General features: G+C 42.8%; 1 protein-coding gene across 1 annotated transcript; it reads right to left on the reverse strand.

The window, feature by feature from the left end:
* Positions 1-4,081: 4,081 nt before the first annotated feature.
* On the reverse strand, positions 4,082-17,934 carry LOC133663006 (uncharacterized). Its single transcript, XM_062067193.1, has 13 exons — positions 17,712-17,934; positions 17,458-17,560; positions 16,020-16,123; positions 15,664-15,930; positions 15,461-15,554; positions 15,296-15,363; positions 15,042-15,197; positions 14,505-14,598; positions 13,981-14,120; positions 13,199-13,336; positions 12,614-12,718; positions 10,563-12,144; positions 4,082-10,223 (listed from the first exon to the last, which is right to left on the reverse strand). The coding sequence occupies exons 2-13, from the start codon at positions 17,558-17,560 to the stop codon at positions 4,126-4,128; spliced, it is 8,949 nt and encodes a 2,982-aa protein (XP_061923177.1). The 5' UTR covers positions 17,712-17,934; the 3' UTR covers positions 4,082-4,125.
* Positions 17,935-24,491: the final 6,557 nt, after the last annotated feature.

Below are 24,491 nucleotides of genomic sequence, written 5' to 3' on the forward strand. Positions count from 1 at the left end.
AAAAAGCAGATTTTTCTCAGTTTTATGTAAAAATTGCTCAAGGGCACAATTTTGATTTTCGGGGTTCGGTTATTTTTTGAGATCGCAATTTCTACCAGTACCAATGTGTGTGCGAAGTTTGGTGAGTTTTGAAGTATTTTAAGGGGGTCAAATTAGAGGTCAAAGACGCAAAAAGCAGTTTTTTTAGTACAAATTTGTCTTGAAGGGGAAATTGCCAACTTCCTGTTGGTTTTTGCCCGAGGATGTAAAATTATGAAATGTAGGTCTAAGTCAGACCTACATACAGGTTTTTGTTTCATGTCTCTACGACCTTCCTAGTGGGAGTTACAGGCAGTTTGGTTTTTTTTTTTCCTAGGGGGCGCTAGAGCGCAATTTTTATTTTTGGGGGTTGGTTTTGTTAATAACTTGCAATTTTCGCAGGTCCTGACTTGTGTGTCAAATTTGGTGAGTTTTGGAGCATGTTAAGTGGGTCAAATTAGCGTTCTTTGTGGGGTCGGTATAATAATAATAATAATTAAAGCTGCAAGCAGCATTGGTCGGGTCCGCCTTCTGGCAGGTGCTAGTCCTAGGTGTCCAATACTTTTGTCCAGTGGTAGTCCTGAGTGAGACCTACATAGAGGTTTTTGTTTCGTGTCTCTACGATATTGGTACTGGGAGTTAGAGGAAGTTGTGTCTGAGTTCACATTGTCATTATAGGCTATTGTGTGTATTGAGGCCAAAGAAGGTCTAATTGCATTTTCGTTGTCATTTTTGGCACCGTAGCAACTTTAGTGCTGCGGGTCTTTGAAGGCTCGTAAAATCAAAACGGTAGCACTAATCACCACTCGTTCGTCAACTTTTAATCAGAAGGGTTCAATGTCTCTCCTGTAGCAGTTTGAAGCCGAAACGACAAACGCGCTCAGAGGAGATAATGTTTGATGTTTGGTGACCGTTTTGTACAAAAATGTTGTTTTGAAGGAGGAATAGCAAACTTCCTGTTGATTTTTGCTGAAGGATGTCAATCTATGAAATGTAGGTCTAGGCAACACCTACATAGAGGTATTTTTTTCATGTCTCTACGACGTTCCTACCGGAAGTTACAAGCAGTTTTGTCAGAGTTTTCCTCTGAGGAGCAGTTTTTTGTCAGTTTTATAAAAAAATTGCTGTAGAGCACAATTTTGAGTTTCGGGGTTCGGTTATTTTTTGAGAGCGCAATTTCTACCAGTCCCGATGTGTGTGAGAAGTTTGGTGAGTTTTGAAGTATTTTAAGGGGGTCAAATTAGAGGTCAAAGATGTAAAAAACAGTGTTTTTAGGACATTTTTGTCAAAAATGGTAAATTGCCAATTTCCTGTTGATTTTCGCCCGAGAATGTGTCATTATGAGTTGTAGGTCTAGAGCAGACCTACATACAGGTTTTTGTTTCATGTCTCTACGACCTTCCTAGTGGGAGTTACAGGCAGTTTGTTTTTTTTTTTTCCTAGGGGGCGCTAGAGCGCAATTTTTATTTTTGGGGGTTGGTTTTGTTAATAACTTGCAATTTTCGCAGGTCCTGACTTGTGTGTCAAATTTGGTGAGTTTTGGAGCATGTTAAGTGGGTCAAATTAGCGTTCTTTGTGGGGTCGGTATAATAATAATAATAATTAAAGCTGCAAGCAGCATTGGTCGGGTCCGCCTTCTGGCAGGTGCTAGTCCTAGGTGTCCAATACTTTTGTCCAGTGGTAGTCCTGAGTGAGACCTACATAGAGGTTTTTGTTTCGTGTCTCTACGATATTGGTACTGGGAGTTAGAGGAAGTTGTGTCTGAGTTCACATTAGTAGTAGTAGTAGTAGTAACTGTAGTATTATGATTAGTAGTTGTAGTATGACTTTTAGCAGTAATTGTAATAGCAGTATCATTAGTAGTCGTAGTAATTGTAGTATTACTATTGGCAGTAATTGTAATAGTAGTATTAGTAGTAGCAAAAGTAAATGTATTTGTAATATTAGTAACAGCATTTGTAGTAGTAGTAATTATATTAGTAACAGTAGCATTTGTAGTAGTAGTAAGTGTAGCATTGTGACTGGTAGGCGTAGTAATTGTAGTATTATTAACACGTATTGTAATAGTATTAGTAGCAGTAGCAGGTATTGTAGTATTGTAATATAAGTAACAGCAGCATGTGTAGTAGTAATTGCATTATTTGTAGTATTAGTAACAGTAGCATTTGTAGTAGTAAGTGTAGCATTGTGACTAGTAGGTGTACTAATTTCAGTATTATTAGCATTAATTGTAATATTAGAAGTAGCAGCAGTTTTTGTAGTATTTATAGTAATAGTAACAGCAGCATTAGTAGTAGCAATTGTAGTATAATTATTAACAACCGCAAAGGTATAAGTAGTAGTAGTCGTAGATGTAATATTATCATTAGTAGTAGCAGCAGCAGCTATTGTAGTCTAATAAGTAATGTTAGTAACATTTGCAATTTTAATAGTAGTAATAGTAGTATTAAAATCAGCAATTGTAGCATTGGTAGTGATAGTAATTGTAGTAGTATTAGTAGTAGCAGCAGCAGCAGCAGCAGCTATTGTGTATTATTATTATTAGTAGTAGTGGTAGTAACAGCAGCTATAGTAGTATTAAGTTATAATGAATATGTGTAGTAGAAATAGTAGTAGTAGTAGCAGGTGCAGTTATTATTGTAGTAGTTGTAATTGTAGTATGTGACACGTCTTGTGGCGTGGGGTTCTTTCAGGACCGACAGACTGACAGCCAGCCGGCTTTGCCAGGTTTACAAGCGTTTATTTCTCACAATGTCTTTTGTCCTTCAGAAAGTATTTCTTCTTTTTTCCTCACAAAGTCTTTCCTTGCTTCTCAGCTTCTGTGGTCACCAACGCTGCTAATAAAGACACAGGTGATTAGATAACTGGATAACTGGCTCCAGCTGAGATATCCACTCACCTGACATCTGCTTCACAGCCGGTCCTGCCATCACCCAGTCATATCATTACCAGCACATAACCTACCTTCTCTGTATCCTGGTATCTGTACATTTAAACCCCATACAAACAAGACGTGCAAACAGTCCCTGAGAGAATATAAAGATGTACAGGTGGGATCATTGGTTTCCCCAGGTGAGCGTGGGTACTGACAGGGGACGCGACGTGAACGCTGATCCATTGTCCCCCAGGCATGCAAACGTTGAACACGGAACAAAGCACGTACTTATTGGGGTGTTACCATTTAGTGGTGAATTGTACAGAATATGTACTTCACTGTGCAACCGACTAATAAAAGTCTCAATCAATTAATCAATCAAAAAGTACTTTGTTCCGGCATGCAAAGAAAAGTGGCAGGAGATGGCGTGAAGGTAAGGGTGCAAAGAAAAGGCGCGCACAAGGCGGAGACAAATAAAACTAACACTTAGCGTCAACTATAGACATGAAACCAAAGTCGCTAACTGTGGCTATGAATAAACCAAAAAAAAAACATACTTTGTAAGGCATGCAGCATGAGAAGTGCAGAGGTATTGCATGAAACACCAGAAGGACCAACAGAAAAACCAGGGACATAGCGAGGACTGGGGTTGAGGTATGTTAGTACGGCATGCAAAGGAAAGTGACGGGAGATGGCGTAAAGGTAAGGGTGCAAAGAAAAGGCGGAGACAAAAAAATTAACACTTAGCCTCAACTATAGACAAACAAAAGTCGCTAACTGTGGCTATGAATAAACAAAACAAACATACTGTGTAAGGCATGCAGCATGAGAAAAGCAGAGGTACTGCATGAAAAGCATGAAGAGAACATGAAAAAATCAGCGATGACACCAGAAGAAGCAAAACATGCAAACACCAATCTAAAAGCTGCGGTCAGGTGCAAGCCTGGCTAAGGGAGGAGGACGCCTATCAGGAGTGCAGGATAAAAAAGCACTAAGGTGCATATATAAATAAATAAATATATAAAAATACTGTATAATAAATATATATATATATATAATAAATAAAAAAGCAATAAGGTGCATATATAAATAAATATATAAAAATACTATATAATAAATATATATATAATAGATTACTGTACAGATAAATATATTGCACTATTTCACATGCATGTTAAAAATGTTAAAAATTATTCCAGCAAGCTAATCCATCTTGGGGGTTGAGACGATGCTTAGGGACCCTCTTCATCAGCAAACTGCTCTGCAAACAACAACTCCAAATTAAACGCATCACCTTCATCTAGACCACGAAAAGCACACAGGATGGCTTCGTGGTCACTGAAATAAGTGGACAGCACTGCACAATCCACAGCATACTGCGTTGTTTTGACATAAACGTGGTCAATTAATGTCCCATTCTCTGTAGTCGCTTGTGTTACATGCTGCGAAAAGCCATTTTGGCCCATTAATTTAGAAATTGATGAATGTTTGAGAATGTCTTCATTAAAATCTCCCATGATAACAATTGTGTTACTGAGTGGAGTGACCCAATCAAGTAACTTCACCAGATTGGATTTAAATAGTAAATTTGGGTAAGATGGCGGACGATAAATTACTGCCATCAAAATGTTTTCTTTGGTAGACAGGCACACCAAACACTCCAGATTGAAATCGGGCACCTGCAGAATCTCACAGTCCGAATTATCTACAACATATAAACCTACTCCGCCATGTTGTAAATCTCTAATCTCAGCTAATTTGACATCATTGCTACTGTAACACAAGGCTCTGGGACGACTATGGAAAGTGTATCCCTGTATTTGGACACAGTCTGTGGAGGATTGTGCAGTGAGCCACGTCTCTGTGACAGCAATACAGGTAGGCTGTAAATGCTGCGTACAAGACATCAAATGAGCGGCGTGGCAAGGTAAACTTTGGACGTTCAGTAAATACGCGGAGAAACTGCGGGTTTCTAACGAGGGCTGTGGCTGTTCAAGTAGAAATGGGGGCATGCTATCCAATGCCTCCTTGACGGCGTCCTTGCAGTAAATGGCCTTTTCCTTAAAGTCAGTAATGACAAGGCCGGATATATCCCTGACACGGCTGAGGGCGACATACGCCTGCCCAGCTGCAAAAACCTTGTGTAAACACACGACAGCCTCATCTACAGTTAGACCTTGCACTTTGTGAACAGTGCAGGCCCACGCGAGTTTAAGCGGAAACTGACGACGCAAACCGCCGCGTTTTGTCGCCGAATCCTCCACGGGATCAATGGCGGTAGAATGCGGGCATTCTACAGCAGCATGGGAACGTTCCTTTCTCCTTTGTGAGCCTATTTTTGGGTCATCAAATTTCACATAAACTGTGAGGGGGAAGTCTTTATCGGCTCCAAAATGAATATAAGTGACCGTTCCACATGCGCCATTGACCAGACCGTCTGCCACGGCAATGTTTTTGCACAGCATTACACGTGCGTTCGGAGCCAAGCACAAACTCTTGACCAAACACGTGTACGACGTTTTAGCGTGATGATCGGCCACGCGCTCTAATTGACCCGTCTTCCTACTGTTGATAAAGTCTTGCGCCTCGATTGTAACATAATCTGGACAGATTGCGAATAACCTCTCCAGATTATGGTGGCTGGTTTGCATATTTGTGGGATAAATATGCAAAGCAGCGCTCTCTTCCCCCGTCTCCCGGGACTTGAGGATATCGACGTCGCTTTGCAATAAGGGGGTTCCCTTCGCCCGAACTCTAAGCCTATTGAGCAGCTCAGAAAAGACACTATCTTTTTGCCTCACAACTGTTGTTAGCGCTACTTTTGTAAAATGACACCAGAGGTCCACACCCACCTGACTGGCGTACAGCGGCTTCCCTTTAACGGGCGGCAACTGATAAAAGTCACCGACAGCTACAACGCTAACGTTTCCAAATGGAGAAAAGTCCCCCGTATGCTTCATTTGCCTTAACCGGCCGTGCACATAGGCTAAAAGATGGTGATCTACCATACTGATTTCGTCAATGATGAGAATTTGTAGGTGACCAAATTGAGCCCTCAGGGAGTTTATCTTATCTTCCCCCAGAGGGATATAGGGTAAACTAACCTGTATGCCAATACTGAAGGTGTGGTGAATTGTGGCTGCATGTAAACTGTATGCAGCTATGCCTGTGGGGGCAGTTAAGAGCACGCAGGTTTCATCTGGTTTGTACAGACGCGACAATAGTCTCCCTGCCTCGTACTGGATAGCTCTAATCAAATGGCTTTTTCCAGTACCTGCCCCACCAGTGACGAACACATGGAAAGGTTCCGGGTTTTTTCCCCTCACCTTTTGTAAGCACCATTCCCTAATCGTATCCAAAACGCTCCTCTGCGTCTCATTGAGAGAATGGAGCAGAGCTAAACCCTCCCTTCTAGACAAAATGTTGGTGTTTCTCTCAATCGTAGCTACTTGTTTACCACCAACAAACAAATCGGGGACATTTTCCTCAGATTGAACTAGCTGCTCGTCACTAATTTCCTCCTGCTGCTGCTTCTGCCTCTCCTCTAAACACTCCATGTGTTCGATTTCCTGTTCAGGACGAAGGTCCCCCCACGCATCCTCATCGACATTAGGACCTAACAGATCCGCAAGCTCCTGCGCACGCTCTAACCGAGGACAGTCCACTTCAAAGTTTGCCCTGTTGTCACCGACGACGTCTCGCACCGGCCGTGCGGTCCCGCCAGCCAACGTCACATTACCTTCGTCGTGGAACTGTTTGTAGAAGTCAAAGCCTTCCGGCTTGAGTTCACAATCAGTTCTATAAGGAAGGAACAACTGCAGCAAACTCTGAAAGTGGGCTTCCTCCTGTTTGTCTAATTTAAAGCGCATGTAGCGGACGACGGCAAACTGAGTTCGTGTTCTCCGCAAGATGAACCCTAAACCCCCTTGAAGTGCAATTTTGTTGGCAGAGTCTTCATTCTGGCTGAGAACACGATACTCCGAACAAAACGTGGCTATGCACATATCGGCAAATACGCCACCGTCGGGCCTGTTCTGGTACCTCTCGACAACACTCGTCATCCACATGTTTTCGGACCTGAGACCCTCTGAGGAAGCCCTTTCCAACAACACGCTGAGGGGTAAGCTCATCCGCACAATGTTATTCCCTGTTGGAATAAACACCACCTTCCTGGAACATTCTTTCAAATGCATGCTCATTAGCCTATACACTGCCTCCTGAGCGCAGACATCTCTGTTGTGTAAATATACACTGCCCAGTTTGTTTAAAGCCTCTTTAGCAGAGAGATTTCCTAGCTTATTGGCTTCTTTAAGGGCATTGCTCAACAACAGACCAATTTCATTCTCTGCTTTTGTGATGTACTTGATTATGTAGATGACGACTGCGTAGGCGTCAGTGACAAAGCTAATGTCCATGTTAGCGTTCCAACACTTCAATAGATTCTTATTGTACTGGTTAACCCAGGTGTCGTTTACCCCTCGCCTATAAACCACCTTATTCTTAGTCTCCAGCCGCCAATACGCGAGCTCAAAGACGTCCTGGTTGATGCCCACACTGGCAAACAACTCTTCTACGCTACCAAAGGGCTCCTCCCTCTCCATGGCGTCCATGACTTTCTCCATAATCATCTGCGCAACCTCCTTTCGCATCTTCTTGTCCTTATCTAAACAGGTGCACTTTGGCCGGTTTTCTGGAAGGCACTCACTCTCTGTCCCCGTTGCCTTTTTAGGACAAACACATTCTGGGATTTTGCAGATGAATGTGCGTGCAGAGATGGGTTTGGGAAAATTGAAACGGCATTTGGTGTTATTTTTACGACACGACTTTGAATGCCGTTTCGAATGCAGTTGAACCGATGACACAACTTCCGATAATGTGTCATCGGCAGAGGGTAGCTCACATGTCACATATTGATCGATAAATTGTGCGACTTCTAAGTCGGGGTTTTTATAAAACTGGGGAGCTCCCTCAATCCAAAACAGCGCATGAACATGGGGGGACCCACGCTGCTGGAACTCAATGCGATAAAAGAAATCCAAAATCTTGCCAACAGGGTTAGACGGGGACATGAGTACTTCCTTCAGAAAACAGTGCCACCTGTAGTCAAACATCCTCGCGGCTGTGGCCGGGTTGCGCCGCAACAGCTCGCACCTATCGGCCCACTCTAGCTGTTCTGCTGTCTGCTGTCTGCCTTCCTGTCTCAGGATGCTGGCAAGGAGATTCTGCCAGCGCAGATCAGCAGACGAAAAGGAGCAGAACCATGTTGGGATCCCCAATTGGCGGACACAAGCCATAAGGTCTTTCTGAACGGAAGACCAAAAAGCTGGCGTCCCGCGAATGGGCCGAAGGAAACGAAAACCGTCATCGAACTGTAGCAAGCGCTTCAGAGACTCGTCGTCTTTGAGCATGTCCGGCGAAATCCGATGAGAATGCTGACCCCCCTTACCTTTACGCATGGCGACGGAAATGCTACTAATGACTTGGTCCAATTCGGACATATACTGACAAAAGAATATGTATTCAACGTTGCGCGCAAAACGGCCGTCTGCATGCATTACCCGGTTATTAAAATAGCGCAACAATGTTATACGATGCGCGCGGTCGGCGTGGAATGTATTTCTGCTGTTTGGAAACAGCGCAGGAAAACACATGGCCTCATTGAATTTGTCAGAAAGCATTCTAACCGGACTATTACCTTCCGCGGGGGCCAGACATACAACATCCTTAAAATAGTGATCTAATGCTTCCTGACCGATATCAACGGGCATAAGACAAGTGTCCTGAAACATGCAGTGCTGTTGTCTGTCATGTAACAGTTCATCTTGCACAATGTCTTCGGATTCGTCTTCTGGGCCACCTTTCTGCTCTACAGCCTCATCCTCACTGGACTGTGGGTCAACAACAACCTGGTCACCCTGACCAGCCTGACCATCCTCTACAACAACCTGGTCACCCTGACCAGCCTGACCATCCTCTACAACAACCTGGTCACCCTGACCATCCTCTACAACCTCTTCCTCCCTACAAAAAGCATTTGACCATTCCTCATTGAAGTCAATGTCTTTATACAAGACATTGGTTCTCTTTAAGTACTCTATAGCTCGCCTGACACGCCACGAGTCAACAAACTGATACTCGTAGTGTCCTTTGTAAGTCAACTTCCGCTTTAACTTCACTTGAAGCAGAGACCCCTCCATACTGGAGCGCGGCAACACATTGGTGGTTTGTACAATGTTGGCCGGAACACAAGTAACGGGCCCATGTACACCATTCTGACCACCCTTCGGCAACGCCACCGCCTTCATAAAAGGGATGCGTAAAGCAATCAGGTGCTGCTCTAAGCTATTCAGACATCCCAGTTCTGGAGGAATGGGGTGTACAGCTAAGTTGTTGTTCCAACATTCAGCTGGGATTTGACCTTTACTGATCTTACTATGACAACTAAAGCAAATCCACAACTGACCTCTGGACACAACAAGGGGACAGGGCTCAACACACCTATCATCACAACTATGCAGATAATGCTCACTGATGCAATTATTTGCAATGCCAGCCGTTGCTAAACATGCTGCATATACTTCCCTCTCACAGTGCAGCACCTGATATCTAAACAGCAGCCTATGACAGACACTACACACGAAATCCGGTCCGTCTCTAACCTTATCCAAAAAACTATCCATGACAACACCAAAATCTACAGACCTCTCCAGCCTCTGCTTCCGACTCAGCTGTACACTAGCCTTCACTTGTTGCCTATGCTTTAAACTAACACTATACTGCCTTTTGCTGCGTGCTTTAACGCTGTCTCTGTGGTGTAAAATGTCCCTGTACCTGTCTACACTGCGTGCTTTAACCATGTTTCTGTGGTGTAAAATGTCCCTATACATCCCTACACTGCGTGCTTTAACCATGTCTCTGTGTTCTAAATTATCAGTGTATTTTATTGCACTCACCACTTTGCTCCTGAATTTAACCCTTTCCCTGTGCTCAATAATATCCCTGTACTTCCCCGCACTCCGTGCCTTAACCATGTGCCTGTGCTCCAAGCTATATCTGTATTTCTCTGCACTTCGTGATATACAGCTCTCCCTGAAGTTCAAGTCCTCACTATACATTTTCCTATAAAGCAGGGCACGTCTCTCTCGATGTTTAATAGTAACTGTATCCTGCAGTCTTCCCTTACACTTTGTCACACTAGAATCCCTACTTATTGTACTGCCCTCAAAAACCTCTATAACATCTTTACCTGAATCTAGACAACCTATCCCATCTACTGCCTGCCCCGCTCTATCTTTCGCTGAAGACCTAGTGGTACAGCCTATATCCGAGCCTAATTCACAATATCCATGACAACTTTGCAGTCCAGGCTTTAAAACACAAAGAACGCAGTCAAAATGCTGGCCCCCGACATTCTCCAAATAAATGCAGTCCGCTGACAAACACTTACTGCTGCAACAATATTTTAGCCAACGAGCATCATGAAAAGTAAAAAAGGCAATGCCTAAATAATCTGCAGTGGCCTGGATTTCAACCTCTGTGGCCCAAGTCTTGACACACTTCATCCTGGACTGCTTGAGGTACTGTAAAAGTGACATATCACTCCTCAAAAGACCCCGATACCTAGCCTCATTATTTTCTAGCTGTCTACAGGCTGCCAGTCTAATCTTACGATGGTTTTTCTGTGAACCACTGACAGCGTGAGAAACAGCTCTGAAAAAGCAGTTCCCATCAGGAACAATTTTCTCCCTAAGGCAGGGAACACCTAAGTAGCCCACCTCTCTGTGCACCAGACCACCGACTTTCATAAAATCTATTTTTAATAGACTACACAAAGCCCTACAAACGTCATCACCGAGGGGACGGAAAAACTGTTCCTCACTCTCTGATGCAGCGATAAACACTACATCAGAGTTTACTGTAACACTATCAAAATGCTTGGATTGTTTCGACTTGCGTTCACGAGACAAAATCGCACGCTTTTTGCCATCAGTGGCAACAAATTCTGCTGTTGAGCCACTACTAACTTCACTTAAAAAAGTGAGAACAGATACGCCAGACAGTGCTGGGCTCGCTTTAACACCAGCCCCACTCTGACACGCAGATGGGGCTGCAAAATCTTTTTCAAAGTCACTAAATCCAGGTGCCGGAGCAGTGCTCATCTCTATGAAGCCACTCTCCACAGGAACACCGGATTGTGCGTGGCTCACAGCTGGACCTGCATCACTGTCAAACAAGGAGGTGGTGGCACAAACATCACTGATGTCACTACGCTCAGGTGCTGCAGCAGTGTTCTTCTCAAAGATGCAACTCTCTACAGAAGCTCCAGACAACGCTGGACTTGCACCTACACTAACCCTAACGCCACACAGCTCAAAAGGCTTCAGCCCTGAACAGAGAGCATCAGCCAAACAACAGATGTAGTGATGCAGGTCATCTAAACAGGAAAAGTGCAGTATTACACTTGTACCGTTGTGATCTAGCAGGCCACAGCTACTACGAGAGTGACTGTCGACCACAGCAAACTGTCCATCCTCACAGATGATGGCAGATGTATACGCTAGCAGTGTCAGCAGACACATCCTGTACTGCCTGAAAACTCCCTCTAATCCATGACGCAGACTCACAAAGGGACCACTTTCCTGCTCAACACCCACAGCACCTGATGCCGGGTGTTGACTAAAATGGAAACTAAACAACTGCTCGTCAATATCTACATTAGTAGGTAGATCCGGCACGGACAAAAACTGCGACGGATGGTTAAAAATACCCAGGTTGCGCAAACTACTGTACAATTCATCGCCTAAATACAGGATGCGATCGAGATCCTGTGTCTCCCACGAAAACACACTTTTCACCACATGCTTAGCTATACTAGTTAAAGCAATGGCCATGCATTGCTTCCCTCCGTAACTAAACCTGCTATCCCCCTGGTGAAAAGATCCGCGCACAACCGTAGCTACGCTAATTCCCAGACGATCCCGCTCGACCATTGCCACGCGACCGCAGACGGACTGAGGTTTACTAACCCTACCACTATCACTAGGGAGAGGAAAAGAATGAACCTTATCTGCGAAGACCTGCAGCGGCACCTGGGCTTCCTCCTGGACAGCAGGCTCCTCCCTGATGACCGTTGGCTCGCCACGGACCGCAGGCACCTGAAATTGTAAGGGAAAAACGTTGACACCAACCTGCTCCCTGCGCCCGGCGCTCCTGACGGCCACAGGTCTCCGACGACACCTCCCAGGAGAAGCCTATTGAAAGTAAAAGAAAAATTTATAGAGGCTGTCTACTTAAGGCATATTTTATTGGATAGTTAACAATTATGTATCACGTACTCAGAAAATTCCCAACATTTGATTAACAACTAGTGGTAATAGTAATAACAGTTGTAAAATGGCGTGGCATTTTATTAGGACGCCTTGCTGTTGCGGTGTTCAGGACATGTAGCAGCGGTAGGAGACCACGAGGAAGACCCAGGACACGCTGAAGAGACTATGTCTCTCAGCAGGCCTGGGAGCGCCTCGGGATCCCCCGGGAAGAGCTGGTAGAAGTGGCCGAGGAGAGGGAAGTGTGAGCTTCCCTGATTGGGCTGCTGCCCCCGCGACCCAAGCCCGGATAAGCGTTAGAAGATGGATGGATTATGATAGAGAGAAAATGTTGTATACACATGCATTGTACATCATTGCCTATACGTAGAGAGAAGTTAATGACACACATTACCTGTCCAGGTGGTGGGACAGCAGTGCAGTCAGAGTCAGAAGTGAACTCCCTCTGCCCAGCACGCCTGACAGCCACAGCTCTCCGACGACGCCTTCCAGGAGAAGCCTATAGAAATTAAAAGAAACATTTATAGAGGCTGTCTACTTAAGGCATACTTAATAGGATATTTTACAAGTATGTATCACATACTAAAAAATATCCCAACATTTGATTAACAAGTAGGGGTAATAATGGTAATTATAGTAATAACAGTTGTAAAGTGTCTTGGGCATTTTATTAGGACGCCTTGCTGTTGAGGTGTTCAGGACATGTACCACCGGTATGAGACCACGAGGAAGACCCAGGACACGCAGAAGAGACTATGTCTCTCAGCAGGCCTGGGAGCGCCTCGGGATCCCCCGGGAAGAGCTGGTGGAAGTGGCTGAGGAGAGGGAAGTCTGATTGGGCTGCTGCCCCCGCGACCCAAGCCCGGATAAGCAGTAGAAGATGGATGAATGGATTATTACACAGAGAAAATGTTGTTCATCAGTGTCTTAGATGCGTTATTGACACTATACGTAGAAAGAAGTGAATGAGACACATTACCTGGCCAGGTGGTGGGACAGCAGTGCAGTTGGAGTCAGAGGAAGGAGCGAACTCCTCCATGGCATCCAACATAGGACTGCTGAACCACACAGGGTTGGACGGGATGGGAAGGGACTGTTGCACCGGCAGTGTTCCAGCCTTTCAAACATAAAAAAAAAAGGTCACTTAGTTAATTTTATGTATACAGAATGAGAAAGGTTTGTGAGCAAACAATAGCCGTAGACTGTGGCAACTCTTCTAAAGGTTTCAGCCAACGCGTTAATAAGAAGTGACATGCTTAACACACTCCAAAAGAACAGTTTTTTTTGTCTTGGGATGACAGTGACAACTAAATATCATAACTAGGCTTATACATCAATCAATCAATGTTTATTTATATAGCCCTAAATCACAAGTGTCTCAAAGGGCTGCACAAGCCACAACGACATCCTCGGTACAGAGCCCACATCAGGGCAAGTAAAAGTCACCCCAGTGGAACGTGGATGTGACCCCCCCCCCCCCCGGTGAGTGGGGGTTAGCATAAGATAACATCAAAAAGCTTTCTAAAAACATGACAGTTTAAGCCGGTTAATCAGCAACACCTGTCACTCACTGCGCTATGTTGTCCTTTCTTGTAAAGAGGTGTCATCTTATAAAAATGTACACTGTTAAAGTACATTATAAACTATAGAGCAGTTGGCTATTTCATTATACAAAATATATTATCATAATTAAAAAAGAAAAAACCCAAAAAAGTGAAAACGGCTCAAAAATACAGACAGCGAACCACAGAAACACATTACCTTTCGCTCCCGTCCAACCGTTGTCCACCTCCGGGGATCCTGGCGCCGACGGGGCAGGGGGTCTGGCCCCGTCACCTGGGCCGGTGGCGACCTCCGACGAGGGGAAGAAGGCGCAGGCTCCACCAGGATGGGCGGGCCACCTGTGTCGGCATGAAGACAAGAAATTGTGTCTGAAACACATGCTCATCTACATGTGAAGAGTACCTATAAAGCAGGGGTGTCCAAACTTTTTCCACTGAGGGCAGCACATTTAAAAATCAGAATAGGTGAGAAATTCATAATGACATTGATTGTGATTCATTATATTTGAAAGAAAACAGCCTACATGTCAGCTTTGTGTGAGTAAACATAGCTACATTTTCTTGTTACATTTCACCTGTTTGCTCTTTAAATACCACTTATAATGTTGGGTTTTTTCCCAAGCGTATTTTTAAAATGCGCCATGGGGCTGTTAAAGAAAGACCTGCGGGCCGCACTTTGGACACCCCTGCTATAAAGCATATGATAAGCTGTTCAAAACTTACGAGCGACGAACTGTGGGACAGGAGGCATGGGGGTCCGTGACTGCCGCTCTGCCATCTTCCTCCAAAAGCCAGCAGATGCAGGGATGCAGTCCATCTAAACAGGGAAAGTGCAGTATTACAGTTACCGTTGTGATCTACCAAAAAAATTGGCACTTTATTTTATTTTATGTACACAGAATGAGAAAAGTTTGTAAGCCAACCATAGCCGGAGACTGTGGCAACTTTTCTAAAGGTTTCAGCCAACGCGTTAAGAGACATGCGCCACACACTCCAATAAAACATTCACTGTGTATATTTTGATGACTGTGACAACAAAATATAATCAAAACTAGGCTTATACTTAGCATAAGTTAACATCAAAAAGCTGTTTTGTCTTGTGAGGAGGCCTCATCTAATAAAAATGTGCACTGTTAAAGTACATCATAAACTATAGAGCCGTTGGTTATTTCATTATACATAATGTACTATCGTAAGTAAAAAAGTAGCAAACAAAAAACAGCTCTAAAATACAGACAGCGGCCCACAGCAACACATTACCTCTCCCTCGTCTCCAAGCCTGGGCCACGTCTGGGGATCCAGGCAATCCGTCAGAGGGGAAGGAGGCGCAGGGGGGTCAGTTGGGAACAGGGTGAGGGCAGCGTCGCACAACAGCTTCACCAGGATGGGCGAGCCACCTGTGTCGCTGAGGTGCACCTGAAGAACAGATGCAGAACACATTGACTCCGTAAGTGAATGCAACACCACAGAAATCAAATAGGCTGTCATAACAACTGTACAGTTGCTGTACTTACGCCGTCATGACACCACAGCTCCAACCGATCCAGCAGGAAGCTGTCGGTCACAGCCACGAATGGGACACCTGATGGAGATGTAAGAAAAATCATTATACTTGCATACATAAATCCTGGTGTGAAAGCTACAATTGCGCCAGCGCAAAGATAAAAGCATGAACGTACCCATGCGTGCTGCGACGCGGCGGTGCTCCTGACGCAGCTGATCCTGCAGGCCCACGGGTTTGTTCAGACGCGGGGGGAAGTCCAGAACAAACACCTACAGACAGACATTTTATCCCATGTATGTCATAAAATACAATACAAAAACACTGGCTGCTGTAAACAGCTGTACAGGAATATACAACAAAAAGTGAAAACAAACGCACCTTGGGCCAGCGGCTGCGGACGCTGGTCAGGAGGGCGCCGAACTCTGCCGCAGCGGAGGAGGGCCCACGGTCCAGATCGTTGCTCGGGGCCAGCACGCAGACGACATCCGGGGTCCACGGGAACTCCAGGCGCCCCACCTCTGTCCTCAGGTCAGCTGCACCTCCACCTGGAACAGACAGAAAAGAGAAAGAGAGCGGTACCTTGGGTAAGGCGACGTCCCCATCCACCAGGCCCCTCAGGTGGGAGTCGCCGATGAAGAAGACAGTCTGAAACAACAAACACTTTGCTTTACAACAGACACAAGAACCATGACTCCTAACAACCAAGGCGGTGTTTACGAAAGAAGAACTGGTACCTTCTTCTCCAAGTCGATAGCTGGAGGGACAAACTTCACCTGACGGCCAGTCAGGTGCGAAGTTGGCCACCTCCGCACGCGGTGGCGGAACCCAGTGCCGCGCCCTATGTAAAGAAGATAAGAGATTGTGTCTGAAACACATGCTCATCTACATGGGAAGAGTACCTCTAAAGCAGGGGTTACCAACGCGGTGCCCGCGGGCACCAGGTAGCCCGTAAGGACCAGATGAGTAGCCTGCTGGTCTGTTCTAAAAACAGCTCAAATAGCAGCACTGTAGCGGCGAACAGCTGACGCGCGAGCTCGTAACTGCGGCTGCTTGGCAACCAGCCAAACCCCACGTAATAAAAGTATATTTTATTGTAGAGCACATCCACATCCCTAATCACCCAGGCAAAACCAGGAAACTTATATCATTCGGCATTAGTATCAGTTTACGTTCCCGCGCAGGTATAACACGGTGTGCTCCCGTCTAGTCTGCTGGTGCCCGAGCCCGGTAATTAGACAGCTGTGTCAAATCAAGGAGGACAAAAGACGCCAACGCAGAGTGGAGAAAGGTTAGGTTAATTAAAGATAACAGAGTTGTGGCAAAAGTGTACCAAAACCCGAACGGGCAGCCGGTAAGATTGCACTTTATTTATCTGACGCACCTGTTGCACTGGTGGGGTGCGGGGAGTTGTGTGCATGTAGTGTGCTTAGTCTGGAGGCTAAATACACACGGTGTTTTGCGTAACTGTTGTTTAGTAAGGAAGTTGCGCCTCCTTCCCCTCTGACGGATTGCCTGGATTCTTTGCTTAGTTAGATAAATGGTGGAGCAGTTTGCTTCATCAGGAGGGTGAAGTCGCTCAACTTAAAGTGTTAGAGTGAAAGTGGTGGATTTAAAAAATCCAAGAAAATATTTTAAAGACTTTGTCTTCACTAACAGACAAAGAAACAGATAACAGATTTTGTGTCCAGTTGAAAGTGTGACAAGATTTATTAAAAAATTAGAGAGTTGACATTTGTATTGTACATGAGTTATTAGTACAAACATGGTGCAAAGTAATTCATGATTTATAGAAAAATGTTAGTGGCTAGCTAGTTAAAATGGGATATTGGGATTTCACCAGACTGTCTTAGAAGTGATCATTAGAAAATGTTCAATTAGAAAAATGTGCACTTAGAGAAAATATATAAATAAAGTGTTGCATATTGATATTTATCTGTTTCTATATATATATTTATTGTGAGAAATCATTAAGATGATCTGTGTTTCCACAAAGATAAATATAATTAATTATTAATAACAGAGTAAAAGGTAAATTGAGCAATTGGCTATTTATTTAAGTGTGTATCAAACGGGTAGCCCTTCACATTAATCAGTACCCAAGAAGAAGCTGTTGGTTAGGAAAAGGTTGGTGACCCCTGCTGTAAAGTATACGATAAGCTGTGCAAAACTTACGAGAGACGAACTCAGGGACAGGAGGCATGGGGGTGGAAGACTGCCGCTCTGCCATCCTGGTCCTGGAGGCTAGTGCCCGCTTGTGGCCCTTGGCACGCGGCATCTAAACACACACACACGCAGACACAGAGATGTTAAACTGTCGCAAAGAAAACACAAAGATCAGAGTGAAACGTTGTCAACATTCTTCCACATAGGGTTATGACAGTGTTTATTCCCTCGCCATTTCAATAAATAAAATAAAGCAAACTCACCTTAGCAGGAACTATGTGATGTGTGTGTGTGCTTTTTCAGTAAGTGTGTCTGTGTGATTGATGTATGTATATCTGGTATGTATATGCGTGTCTGTTATGTATATATGCGTGTGTCTGTCAACTTTTGTGCTCACAACTCTATGAAACAATTCACCAGCAGCAGTTCGCACACAACCTGGAATCACAATCTGGAATCAGAGAATAGACATAGGTTTTGTTTAACAGCAAATTGTCTATATTTCTGTAACCGTGCACTTCCAAAAGGGTTGTAACAAAAGGCAAACCACATTAAAGACATCATCTTATAGCAGCATTAACACTCACATGACTTCAGTACTGCTACAGAACATCAGCAGCATATTCTTTTAAATAAAGAATGATCAGAAAGCAGTTGGCCCAAACGCACACGGCATATAAGCGAGAAAAAAACATCACACCTGTCCCAAACCTGACATCATAACAAAATGATGTATAAAAAGAATTTTCAGATAAGTAATTTAGAGGCCTACTGAAATGAATTTTTTTTATTTAAACGGGGATAGCAGATCTATTCTATGTGTCATACTTGATCATTTCGCGATATTGCCATATTTTTGCTGAAAGGATTTAGTATAGAACAACGACGATAAAGATTGCAACTTTTGGTATCTGATAAAAAAAAGGCTTGCACCTACCGGAAGTAGCGTGACGTAGTCAGTTGAACATATATGCAAAGTTCCCTATTGTTTACAATGATGGCCGCATGAAGTGAGAGAGATTCGGACCGAGAAAGCGACAATTTCCCCATTAATTTGAGCGAGGATGAAAGATTTGTGGATGAGGAACGTTAGAGTGAAGGACTAGAATGCAGTGCAAGACATATCTTTTTTCACTCTGACCGTAACTTAGGTACAAGCTGGCTCATTGGATTCCACACTCTCTCCTTTTTCTATTGTGGATCACGGATTTGTATGCTGTGAGACCCGAGGGTGACCTGATATTCAGCTGGGAATGACTACAACAGTAAATAAACACAAGACATATATATACTCTATTAGCCACAACACAACCAGGCTTATATTTAATATGCCACAAATTAATCCTGCATAAAAACACCTGCGTGTTTGTTATGCTAGCTCCTAGCTCCTCTGCTAGCTCCTAGCTCCATAGAACACGCCAATACAATTCAAACACCTGATCAACACACACAATCACTCAGCCCAAAAGACAGTTTACCTAACCCAAGGTTCATAAAGCTTATATATTTTTAAAAAGTTACGTACGTGACGCGCACATACGGTCAAGTTATCGAATGTTTAGCAGCCAAGGCTGCATACTCACGGTACCTGATATTCAGCTGGGAATGACTACAACAGTAAATAAACACAAGACATATATATACTCTATTAGCCACAACACAACCAGGCTTATATTTAATATGCCACAAATTAATCCTGCATAATAACACCTGCGTGTTTGTTATGCTAGCTCCTAGCTCCTCTGCTAGCTCCTAGCTCCATAGAACACGCCAATACAATTCAAACACATGATCAACACACACAATCACTCAGCCCAAAAGACCGTTCACCTAACCCAAGGTTCATAAAGCTTATATATTTAAAAAAAGTTACGTACATACGCAAAAAAAAGCCAAAGCTGCATACTCACAGTAGCACGTCTGCGTCTTTGTCATCCAAATCAAAGTAATCCTGGTAAGAGTCTGTGTTGTCCCAGTTCTCTACAGGCGTCTGTGTATCCAAATCAAAAGTCCTCCTGGTTAGAGTCTCTGTTATCCGAGTTCTTCCATCTTGACTGCATCTTTCGGGAATGTAAACAAAGAAGCGCCGGCTGTGTACTGTTGTGGCTGACTACGTTCGAAAAATACGTCCATTTCGCACCGACAACTTTCTTCTTTGCTTGCTTGGCTTCCTTCTCCATAATGCAATGAACATGATTGAAACAGATTCACGAACACAGATGTCCAGAATACTGTGGAATTATGAAATGAAAACAGAGCTTTTTCATATCGGCTTCAATGTGGAAGGCATACCCGTGTTCGCCGGGCTACGTCACGCGCATACGTCATCCGCAGAGGCGTTTCGAACCGGAAGTTTAGCGGCAAATTTAAAATGTCACTTTATAAGTTAACCCGGCCGTATTGGCATGTGTTATAATGTTAAGATTTCATCATTGATATATAAACTATCAGACTGCGTGGTCGGTAGTAGTGGGTTTCAGTAGGCCTTTAGCCCTCTTACAATGAAAAAACAACAAAAAAAGTTTTCATGATGTATGTGCTAGTATTGTATGTCTTGCTGCGGGTCCTGCCTTTAAAAGCAATGTTACCCCTTTCAGAGACTACACTTAATTTCCTGTAAGTAATTAGTATTTTTTTCATAAAGAAATACAAGCATGTGTGCTTATGGACTTTATCCCTGCACACTGTATTGATCTATATTGATATATAATGAATATATTGTGTTTTTTATGTTGAGGTAATAATAAATAACTAACTAAAATAAAGAAATTGTTTTATTTAAAGTACTTGCGCGGCCGGATACCAATCGGTATCGGTCCAGTTGAGGGGCAAAACGCGTACTGGGGCCACGTGCACAGCCAGCTAGCTAGCAACAGCCAGCTAGCTAGCTGTTGCTAGCTAGCTCTTTCGACCGTGCTCCACGTCACGGCCAGGACGTAAACAAGAATACTAGCACCGCAAAAATTGCAAAAGAACAAAAATGACCCAACAGTGTGATGTGTATCTTCCGACAAAACATGAAGACGGACTATGGCTAGCCCGGCAGCTGCTAGCTAGCATGCTAGACCAAGCGCTAGCCCGTTAGCTAGCATGCTAGACAAAGAGCTAGCCTGTTAGCTGCTAGAATGCTCGGACAAAAACGAACAGTATTCCCTCCAATCTGTCAAAACAAGACATATGTATGTAGTATCTCTGGAATATGATTAACTACTAAACAAAGTAGACGTGTTAATAGTTAGCAAACACTATAACCAAGCGCTAGCCCGTTAGCTAGCATGCTAGACAAAGAGCAAGCCTGTTAGCTGCTAGAATGCTCGGACAAAAACGAACAGTATTCCCTCAAATATGGCAAAACAAGACATATGTATGTAGTATGTCTGGAATATGATTAACTACTAAACAAAGTAGACGTGTTAATAGTTAGCAAACACTATATTTAGGTCACACACACCACAAGAAAAAAGAGACATGCAGCAGCAACTTACCTGTGTGACGCCAAGAGGGGGACTGAGAGTGAACGAGCCAATTTATAGACCTCTCACAGCCGGCCGCGCCCCGCGATGTGCGCGCGCAAACAAAGTGAGAGCGGGCGGGTGGGACGTTTAGTCTTTGGGACATTTTAGAAAAGGACTAGAAAGAAGCAGAGTTTATTTAAACCAAACCCTAATCTTTTACATAGCAGTTGCTAAAACTTTTGTTCACTTCCTGTTCTCAATGTATTCACAATATACTCCATAAGTAATAAAAAAAAAAAAGAAAAAAAGAAAGAATAATAGGTGAAGTAAGTTATATTTCATATGAAGAGATAAATAAGAAAATTTTGACAATGAAATAATGGATGGATTAATAAATTCTGAATGTTTATCATGTTTCTTCTTTTGTTGGATGGATTGATTGAAACATTTATTAGTAGGTAGCAAAGTGAAGTACATATTCCGTACAATTGACCACTAAATGGTAACACCCCAATAAGTTTTTCCACTAGATTAAGTCGGGGTCCACTAAAATTGATTCATGATACAGATACTAGCAAATACAATCAAATATATACTAACATCATAATACAGTCATCACACAAGATACTCATCAGAGTGTATACATAGAATTATTTACAATGGAGTGTGATATGGAGGGGGGGGGTTTGGTTGGTATCAACACGTCAGACATCAACAATCAGCATCAACAATTGCATCATCAGAGAAATGGACATTGGAACAGTGTAGGACTGACTTGGTAGGATATGTACAGCAAGTAGTGGACATAGAGAGAGATCAGAAAGTATAATAATAAAAAGTGTAAGAAAAAGTGTCTACATTAGATTGTTTACATTTGATTATTTATAGGCCGAAGAGGTATTATGTGGAAGTGAGGGTGTTAGTTTAGGGTTGTAGTTGGCTAGAGGTGTTCTTTTAGTGCAGTTTAGAAGAAGTAAAGGTGCCCTTTCTTTTACACCTGTTGGGAGTGCATTCCATATTGATGTGGCATATAAAGAGAATGAGTTAAGACCTTTGTTATTTGGGAATCTGGGTTTAACGTGGTTACTTTGTACTTTGTAAACACTTTAAGTGGCAAGAGTTTCTAGAAGTGGATCATATTAGTACAGTGTTTGCTTGCTTTGCTTAAGCAATTCCACAATGTAATTCCACATACTGATATACTGAAGGGCTTATGTGCGAACAAATGATGTAAAATACATTTTCCTCAAAGAATATATTTGTCCTCTTTTTTTGAGAAGAATTGTACTCTGTTCTTCGTTACACACACAGACCAAACGTGAACCTCCCCTTCCTCTGTAAACTGCATGTAATATATATATATATATATATACATATTAAGTGTTTCATACATACATATATATATATATATATATATATATATATATATATATATATATATATATATATATATATATATATATATATATATATACATATATATATATACATATATATACATATATATACATATATATATATATATATATATATATATATATATATATACACATATGCATACATATATAAATACATATATATACATAAATATATATATATATATATATATATATATATATATATATATATATATATATATATATATATATATATATATATATATATATATATATATATATATATATATATATATATATATATATATATATACACATATACATATGTACATATGTATATATATATATATATATATATATATATATATATATATATATATATATATATATATATATATATATATATAGGGGGCGGCGTGGCGAAGTTGATAGAGTGGCTGTGGCAGCAATCGGAGTGTTGCTGGTTACTGGGGTTCAATTCCCACCTTCTACCTTCCTAGTCACGTCCGTTGTGTCCTTGGGCAAGACACTTCACCCTTTGCCTCTGATGGCTGCTGGTTAGCGCCTTGCATGGCAGCTCCCGCCATCAGTGTGTGAATGTGTGTGTGAATGGGTGAATGTGGAAATACTGTCAAAGCACTTTGAGTACCTTGAAAGTAGAAAAGCGCTATACAAGTATAACCCATTTATTTATTTATTTATATACTTTTGTCCAGTGGTAGTCCTGAGTGAGACCTACATAGAGGTTTTAGTTTCATGTTTGTACGACATTCGTACTGGGAGTTACAGGCAGTTTTCTCCCTAGGGGGCGCTAGAGCGCGATTTAGATTTGTGGGGTTAGGTTTTTAACTAAAGTGTTTGGGGCGCGTTTATCTATGTGTGTGTAAAATTGGGTGAGTTTTGAAGCATGTTAAGGGGGGCAAAGTAGTGTGCAAAGCTGCGGAATAAGTAGTCCTAGGTGTCCCAATACTTTTGTCCAGTGGTAGTCCTGAGTGAGACTTACATAGAGGTGTTAGTTTCATGTCTGTACGACATTCGTACTGGGAGTTACAGGCAGTTTTCTTCCTAGGGGGCGCTAGAGCGCAATTTAGATTTGTGGGGTTTGGTTTTTAACTAAAGTGTTTGGGGCACGTTTTTCTATGTGTGTGTAAAATTTGGTGAGTTGTGAAGCATGTTAAGGGGGGCAAAGTAGTGTGCAAAGCTGCGGAATAAGTAGTCCTAGGTGTCCCAATACTTTTGTCCAGTGGTAGTCCTGAGTGAGACTTACATAGAGGTGTTAGTTTCATGTTTGTACGACATTCGTACTGGGAGTTACAGGCAGTTTTCTTCCTAGGGGGCGCTAGAGCGCAATTTAGATTAGTGGGGTTTGGTTTTTAACTAAAGTGTTTGGGGCACGTTTTTCTATGTGTGTGTAAAATTTGGTGAGTTGTGAAGCATGTTAAGGGGGGCAAAGTAGTGTGCAAAGCTGCGGAATAAGTAGTCCTAGGTGTCCCAATACTTTAGTCCAGTGGTAGTCCTGAGTGAGACCTACATAGAGGTGTTAGTTTCATGTTTGTACGACATTCGTACTGGGAGTTACAGGCAGTTTTCTTCCTAGGGGGCGCTAGAGCGCGATTTAGATTTGTGGGGTTTGGTTTTTAACTAAAGTGTTTGGGGCACATTTATCTATGTGTGTGTAAAATTTGGTGAGTTTTGAAGCATGTTAAGGGGGGCAAAATAGTGCGCAAAGCTGCGGAAGAAGTAGTCCTAGGTGTCCCAATACTTTAGTCCAGTGGTAGTCCTGAGTGAGGCCTACATAGAGGTTTTAGTTTCATGTTTGTACGATATTCGTACTGGGAGTTACAGGCAGTTTTCTTCCTAGGGGGCGCTATAGCGCGATTTAGATTTGTGGGGTTAGGTTTTTAACTAAAGTGTTTGGGGCGCGTTTATCTATGTGTGTGTAAAATTTGGTGAGTTTTGAAGCATGTTAAGGGGGGCAAAGTAGTGTGCAAAGCTGCGGAATAAGTAGTCCTAGGTGTCCCAATACTTTAGTCCAGTGGTAGTCCTGAGTGAGACCTACATAGAGGTTTTTGTTTCGTGTCTCTACGATATTGGTACTGGGAGTTAGAGGAAGTTGTGTCTGAGTTCACATTGTCATTATAGGGTATTGTGTGTATTGAGGCCAAAGAAGGTCTAATCGCAGTTTTGTTGT

The sequence above is a fragment of the Entelurus aequoreus genome, linkage group LG13, assembly GCF_033978785.1.
Source record: "Entelurus aequoreus isolate RoL-2023_Sb linkage group LG13, RoL_Eaeq_v1.1, whole genome shotgun sequence".
Classification (NCBI taxonomy): domain Eukaryota; kingdom Metazoa; phylum Chordata; class Actinopteri; order Syngnathiformes; family Syngnathidae; genus Entelurus; species Entelurus aequoreus.